Source organism: Spermophilus citellus (genome assembly GCF_964194105.1).
Source record: "Spermophilus citellus genome assembly, chromosome: 2".
Lineage (NCBI taxonomy): Eukaryota > Metazoa > Chordata > Mammalia > Rodentia > Sciuridae > Spermophilus > Spermophilus citellus.
In genome coordinates this window covers 1,498,777-1,506,395 of record NC_138183.1, presented here as the reverse complement: position 1 = coordinate 1,506,395, position 7,619 = coordinate 1,498,777, and the positions used below count along the sequence as shown (strand labels likewise).

General features: G+C 49.6%; 1 protein-coding gene across 7 annotated transcripts; it reads right to left on the bottom strand.

Moving 5' to 3' along the window:
* Window positions 1-116: 116 nt before the first annotated feature.
* On the bottom strand, window positions 117-7,598 carry ENTR1 (endosome associated trafficking regulator 1). 7 transcript variants are annotated; one of them, XM_081278918.1, is made up of 11 exons: window positions 7,426-7,598; window positions 7,194-7,343; window positions 6,530-6,598; window positions 5,641-5,756; window positions 5,153-5,378; window positions 4,959-5,044; window positions 4,302-4,375; window positions 3,801-3,912; window positions 3,425-3,487; window positions 2,478-2,617; window positions 117-1,111 (listed from the first exon to the last, which is right to left on the bottom strand). In XM_081278918.1, exons 1-11 carry the CDS (start codon window positions 7,493-7,495, stop codon window positions 1,015-1,017), a joined length of 1,203 nt encoding a protein of 400 aa, XP_081135044.1. In that variant the 5' UTR covers window positions 7,496-7,598; the 3' UTR covers window positions 117-1,014. The 7 variants fall into 7 exon arrangements, with proteins under 7 accessions (XP_081135044.1, XP_081135042.1, XP_081135046.1 ...); XM_081278916.1 differs by having other exon boundaries at window positions 118-1,111; window positions 4,959-5,378; window positions 7,426-7,597; XM_081278920.1 differs by having other exon boundaries at window positions 118-1,111; window positions 4,959-5,378; window positions 7,194-7,305; window positions 7,426-7,564.
* Between the last annotated feature and the right edge of the window lie 21 nt (window positions 7,599-7,619).

Genomic DNA, 7,619 nt, shown 5'->3' with positions numbered 1-7,619 from the left:
TGGCTCAGTGGTAAGGCACTTGCCCCGCATGTGTGAGGCACTGGGTTCGTTCCCCAGCATCACACAAAAAACCTAAACAAACAAAATGAAGGTATTAAAAAAAAAAGAATTGGTCAAGTCAGAATGAAAACACAGTGTATGTGAACTTCAGAATTTATTTAAACAGGAAACCTGTAGGTTTGAACAAGAGGGGAAAAGGAAGGTAAAAAATAGCATCTCCAGGAAAACAGCCCAAAAGGCACAGGGTGCCTGTTGTGCCCTCCCAAACAGTAAAGCAGGTATGAGGAGCCCAAAGACCTCATGCCTACCCAATGAGGCTCTGCACACACTTTAGACTACCGAACTCTAAGCTTCACTGTACAAAACACACTTGAAATGTGTATCAAAATCACTAGCCAAAATAGCTTTTCAAAGCTGAAGGCTCAAAGCCCAAGTTTAGACACCTTCACAGTGTGGAATGTCTGCAACCTTGTGTCCCTGTAGGAGGAATAGCAGCGTCCACCAAGTGGTGCCTCTGTACTTGGGCCACTGACCACAGAAACCACCCCAGGAAGGCTGATAGGCGCTGAGTGACAGCAAAAAGGCACATGTCCCTGTTCAAGCTGCTCATTCCTGGGTGGTTCTTAGTGTTCTTTCTACTTACGTAATCAAGATAATCAACTGAACTTATCAATGTTCTGGGATGAAAATGGAAGAGCATTTATTACAGAACTTTTGTTTTCATATTTAGTAATTTAAAAACTCACTGGATTTTATAAAAATTTCTTCCAACAGGTTACTGAATCTATAAAACAGTGAGAATTTCACCAAGAAGGACTGCACATAAACCACAAAAGCAACTCATGGACAAGAGCTGCTCTTATTGCAGGTGGCCAATAACACTGTTTTAGGTCATGAAATTAGTATCTCATGATAAATATTCTGAGTGAAGACTGCATAGTTTGGGGCACAATTGCACATTCAGATGAAGCACTGCTGATCAGGGCACACGGAGCTGGAAGCATCCAGAGGTCCTTAAGACTTCTCCTCATCTTTAATTTCGGAAATTCTGTCTATAGATTTAAGGATTTCAGCCACAAAATTCAATGTTTCAGCTCCAGAAACCAGCTGCCTGAAATGGAAATAGATATTGGGGACTGTTAACTACAACTGATCAATAGCAATGAATTAGCCACACATATGGTACACATGTATAATCCCAGCAACTCAGGAGGGTGAGGCAGGATTACAAATTCAAGGTTAACCTGGGCAATTTAGCAAGACCCAAAAAAGGGCTAGGGATGTGGCTCAGTAGTTAGGCACCTCTGAGTTCAATTCCTGGTACCAAAAAAAAGGGCTTGGGGTATAGCTGTAGTAGAGTGCTCCTGGGTTAACCCCCCCAGAACTGAACACATGCAAAAAAGCAATAGTGGAACTAAAGCAAAGAGGTTCCAGAGTAAAACCCCCTCAGATCCACTGAGGAGATGCTTTGCTCAAAAGGAGAATGGACTTCATTGCCTGTAAGCACTTCTAGAGCGGTGCCACTACTGTCTTGCAGAGATCAGCCCAATGAGAAACAAGTTCAGCTGGTTCCCAACTTATAATAGTTTGACTTTATGAAGGTGTGGAAGCTAGGCACTGAACTTGGAGTTTGATCTTTTCCCAGATCAGCCACATGTGGTATGTTACCCTTGGGAAGTTGGGTAACAGCAGCAGGCATCAGGCACACACAATCCTGGGAGTTACCCAGGACTTCACACTGCTGTGCTGCTAAGCTCTGGTGTTTGGTAGATTAAGGGTATTAAATGCATTTTCAATGTACAATACTGTCAATGTACAAAATGGTGGGATTACGGAGATGTGGTTCCATGGTAAGCCAAGGAGCATCTGTGATCATTATTAGTAATGACAGCAACTGACATTGCCCAGCAGGGTCGCTGCACCAAGAACAATTTAGCGCCTCCTGCAAATGCATTTTTTTTCTCTCTTTTTGGTACCAGGGATTGAACTTGGGGGGCACTTGACCACTGTGCCACATCTCACCCCTATTTTGTATTTTAGATAGGGTCTTACTGAGTTGCTTAGCACCCAGCTTTTGCTGAGGCTGGCTTTGAACTCACAATCCTCCTGCCTCCGCCTCCCAAGCTGCTGGGATTACAGGTGTGCATCACTGCGCCTGGCTACATTCAGTTTTTATAATAAGAGGGAATCTATCATATCCTTTATCCATAACCTCAGTATTAAGGAGCTGGACTTGGGTTTGCATGACAATGTTTGTGCCTCCCAAGTGGAGACCGCTTCTCCAAGGCAGGTTAAAAAGACTGCTCAGCTACCCATATGATGACCTGGAGATTTAATGTGTCTCCCTAACACACCTCCCTCCCTGGAGTAACCTGGTCCAGCCCCAGACCAAGAGCCTGGGCCACTACCCAAACAGGTAGTGACCATTCTAGTCTCACCCCTTACCGGTTTCAGGGCCTCCAGCCCACAGCACTTACTTTATGGAGGCATGTGCACTGTTCATGACAACACGGAGATTCTGTAAGGCCACGTCAGTGTTTTGCTTTACCACCGTCAGGCTGGCACCCTGGCCTGACCTCAGGGCTTCATTCTCCCGCTTGAAGTTGGAGACCTGTGCCTGGGGAAAAAAGGGTGGGAAGTCTGCTAAGGACTTTCATTGCTGAGTGGAGACTACTTAAAGGCAGCCCAACAGAAAACACACGTCACCCTTGGTGGAGAGGTGTGGACTTGTCCGTGGGCCCTGGCCCACTCATTCCAACAGGTGCTTTGCCTTGCTGAGGGTATTTCCTAAGGGAGACAAACCCCAACATTTCTCCCTTAACTACAGGATATGCTCAGTATCTAGCCCTAAGAAATGGGGACTTCTTACAGGTACACGCCCCACCCTAGATGCCAAATTATTAAAAACATGAAAAATGGGACGAGGAGCATGCCCTCCATTTATTTGAGGCCCTAGTGGAAAACCTGTGCCACCCAATTTTGAAATTGCCTGCTGGGGGGAATAGGGTGAACTCAGAAAAGGGTCTCTCATACTTTTTTCAGTACCAGGCATAGAATTAGGGACCTTGCACGTGTTAGGCAAATGCTCCACCACTGGGTCACCTGCCCAGCCCTTAAAAACAAAAATTTTTGTTTTTAAACTTCTTAAAAATTTATTTATCTTTTATGTGGTGCAAAGGATCGAACCCAGTGCCTCACATGTGCTAGGCAAGCGCTCTACCACCCCAGCCTCTTTTAAAAAATTTTAAACTTTAAACTTGCCAAGTTGATGAGGCTGGCCTTGAACTTGCGATCCTCCTACCTCAGGGTCCAAAGTAGCTGGGACTACAGGCATTTGCCACCATGCCCTGCAATATCTTTCTCACACTCACATGTGACTCCACGAATGAAAGGGGAAAACACTTAAGATCTTTTCCTTAATTACCTGGAGCAAGTTTATTTCCTGTTTCAGCTTTATGACGTGATTTTCTGCCTTTACAGCCCGTTTCTGTTGCCCAAAAAATAAACACAGAAAGCATCACTGATAACATAGTCAGCCCAAGAAACTTGTCTGACAAAGGGAGGAGGGAGCTGCTGTCACCCTTCCTGGCCCTTCTCCCCCCAGTGACAGTGGAGGCCGGCCCCATAAAACCTGTGCTCTGCTTCTGCTCCCCAGCAGAGCATGGCACAATGCCAAGGGACACTGGTCCACCTGAGTGAGAGCTGCACACTCAATACTGTGAGGGCATCTGCCTGACCTCAGGTCCAGCTGGGCCTTCTCTGGAGCTTCCTCCCATCCCATAGGCAGAAGCCTTCCGCACCGTCATCAGCTCCAGGTTCTGCTCCACCTGCTGGACCACTGACTCCAGGTCATGGTAGTCACTCTCTTCCTTGATCATCTTTGCTTCTAGCTTCCGCTCAAGCGTCCTTACCCTTGTCAGAGGAAAAAACCGAGCTGTTAAGTTCTTGTGGTCACTTTTGAGAACACTTTGAAAAGCACTTTAATGTGATTAGCTGGATAAAAGCCACTTGGAGCTTGTGTTTAGAACATGTCCTCAGACAGAGGTGAGGCAGCAGTGACCTAGTGCATCTGCACAGGTTTGGGGAGCTGCTCCAAGCTCTGCCCATCCAGCGAGAAGCTGGGCTGGTTTGGGTCTCACCCTGACAAAGCTTTCACAGAGTACAAGAAATGTGCTTGATGTTAGAGTTTTACAATAAAACCCAGACACAGTTCAACTCTGGGCATTTCATTATCACTTAAAAATGGTGATTTTCCTTCGTGGTAGATGTTTAAGTTGACTCCTAACTAAAAGCTTACATACATTTCTGTTTGAGTTTCAGAGAGGCTCTGAACCTCATTCAGCTTTCTTCTTAGCTTAGAATTTTCATCTTTCAGCTGTAGAAAAAGAAAATCCTTATTAGAAACTTAAGTGTGTCTCACTCAAAAGGGGCATGTGCTTCTGCAATGGGCTCTGGAAGAATTTTTTTTTTTTTTTAAATAATACTGGGATCAAATCGAGGGCCCTGCCCATACCAGATGCTGAGCCACACTCTCAGCCCTGGAATTTCTTGATAAATAGAAATGCCCCAGGGAACTGGAGTCATTCTGCAGCACGCTTACATAGATGACCTATTGTCACGGACTCCAGTTCTACCCCAGCTTTTAATGTTTTTAGGTGATCATAATTTTTAAACATCCCTTCACTAAGAGAACTCAGCAAGATGTCCCTGAGCCCTTTATTCCAGTCTGTTCCTAGATGGGCCGCACCACTTAAGTCATCACAACACCTCTTAGTAACCAGCAACACATTTGAGGAGGGCTCTCCTCAGGGGAGTTCTATAGCAGGCTGTCACACGACCAACTGTCTTGTCCCTGAAGCCAGAGCCAGGCCACCCAGAAGCAGAAGGGCCCCAGTCCTCCTCCAGGAGAATACTGCTCAGACCCTTGCACTGTGCTTGTGTGCCAGCCCCTCACTTACTGCTTCATAACTTATCTGCAGCGTCCGCAGGTGTCTGTCTCCCAGAGACTCTCCGTGAGTTGTAAACTCTGCACTAGGACTCCCTGCTGGAGATGCCAGAGAGATGCGTGAATCTGTGTCACTCAGTGTCCAGGGGGGCAGAGACTCGGGCCCCGCCAGCTCCGACGGGGTGGAAAAAAAGGAAAGGTACGTGCCACAGGGTGATGTGCTGGCCGTGGCCCTGGAGGAGTGAGTCTTTTCCACAGCAGATGGTAAATAGGCCCCATTCCACCCACTGTCTTCATCTTCCTCCTCCTCACCCACGATGTCGCCAGCCCCTGTGGGGTCTTCAAAAAATGGCTGTTGATATTCCAGGCCATACCCCACAGTCTGGGGGGTGGGAGAGCTGTGGTCCAGTCCCAATGAGTGCCTTGAGGCTTCCTAAAAACAGTAGAGGCAAACACTGAGACCTGGAAGCCACTGCTCACCTTTCTTTCTCTATGCTCAGCCTGGAACATGACAAGAAAGGCCCATCTGTTGCCAAAGGGGCCAAACAGCTGATGAAACCCACAATGCCCCCTCCTCAGTAGCAGCAGCAGCAGTAGCTGCTTTACTTTGCCCCACATACTCACATGTCTCATCCAAAGCACCACAACATAGAGAGACATCCACTGAAGTGACCAGGGCAACTCCTCAGACTTACCTTTGGATAAATTCTGCTATTGGTCGTGTCATCTTTCATCAGACCAAGGTTCTTGGTTTTCAGAAACTCTTTAAAGGAGAATGGATTTGCCTCTTCAAGGTCTTCCAGTTTGTCATCTGAAAGAATGGACATCAGGGAGACTGTTAAAGGGGAACCCTCCAAGTCCTCTCTTCCAAGCATGACCACATCATCTCAAGAATGCCATCCTCTGTACCCTGTGATTCAGATGATACCAGTAAACAAGAACTGCCAGAAAAGGGATCAATAAACAGATCTCAATTCTTTCCATTTCTCATTCCTGGAGTCCCACAGGAACCCCTTGGGAATCTTTTTTTTTTCTTTTTTTCCGGTGGTACTGGGGATTGAACCCAGGGTTTCACACATGCTACGCAAGTGCTGCCAATGAGCTACACCCAGGTCATCTTTATGATGGGCCAGGCTGCCTCTACTCCACAACCAGACACTGGTGTGGGGCTTCAAGGCTCATGTGCTACAAGACTTGGTAACTGCTCTGCCTCAATCCTTCCTCCAACCTCTGTACCCACTGTCCCCCACTATCCCACACCTAACTGCCACACCTAACCCACTGTTAACTGAACCTCTTCCAGGTGCCAATCTCATATATAGGGTTCCTACAATCCCTGCCCTGCTGCCTCTTCGTGCTTCTTGGGTGGGACTGCCCCATCTTCCTGACATCCTGTCTTAGGTTTCCCTGCCCTCACACCCTCTCTTTTTCTCTAGGGTCAAGATGGCATCCTACCCCCACCTGCTCTTTTGGGCTCCAGGTACACCCCTTATATCCTGTCATATTGACCACCCGTGGCCAGACATGTGCCTAGCACTATGTGGTGGACGGAAAGAAAAAGAAAGGATCACTGAGCTACTCTACCTCCAAAATGGGTCTCGTGAGCTCCTGCTGGGCCTTGCTTAGTACATTTCCCTTTTCCATAGCCAAAATCTGCAAAAAGACATTGTCACTCTACCAAGATTATAGGAAGCTTTATGTGCTTGGGGAGGGAGGGGCTTGGAGTCTATCAACAGTGGTTCTCACTAAAAAGGAACTCAGGGGACAAGGCGCCAGGGCTCTGGCCCAGGCAGGTGACTTGGCTCTCATACAGTCTGGCAGCCTGGGACTGTGAAGGCACTCCCTGTGAATTCCGGTGCCCATCTGGGTTGGGTGCAGCTCCTGTCTTGTGATGCCCCTAAAGGTACTGGGACCCTGACATAACCATCTGCACCACAACTGTCTAGACGGAATGAGGATGAACTAGATCTAGCCACCACAAGAAGAAAGTGCTCCAGCTCGATTCCAACTCCCCAACTGAAGGAAGAGCCCCAGTCCTCGCCCCCCCCCCCCCCCCCCCGGGAAGGTCGGGTGATCTCCGTGCTCCACTGCACACTGACCTTCCTGCACTGGGGCTGTCAGCCTGGGGGCGGGTGCTCCCCGAAACCAGACTGTAAGCTCGGCGGGCGCACTCCCGGGCGGCACTCAGTGCGCGCTCAGGGCTCCCTGCTGGGTCCGCGGCTCTGGCAGCCGGCGCCCCGAATCTCACCTGTGTCTCCCACGGAAGCCAGCACCGGGCTGGGGACATAGCACATAAATGTCGGCCGAATGCCGAAGAAGTGCGGGTGCAGGTCCCCGCCATGGGGGCGCTCACAGTCTAGCTGGGGGAGACAAGACCGGCGCTCATAGAACGCAGCAGCTGAAAGCGACAAGGAGAGCGGCTTCACCGCGGGCCGGCCCGGCCCCCGCCCCGTCCCCCCGCGGCCACGGCGGCCCCTCACCGTCGGGAACGACGAGGCTCCGGGCCCTGGACAGCGGGGGCGCACCCGGGCGGCGCGCGTAGCCCGACATCGCCGCGGCGGCCTAGCCGGGCCGCGGCCCTACGGCCCGCCGCCGCGTCGCCGCCGCCGCTCCCATTCTCTGGCCGCCACTTCCGCCTCACGCGCCGGAAGCGCGCAGAAGCCGTGGCCCGTGT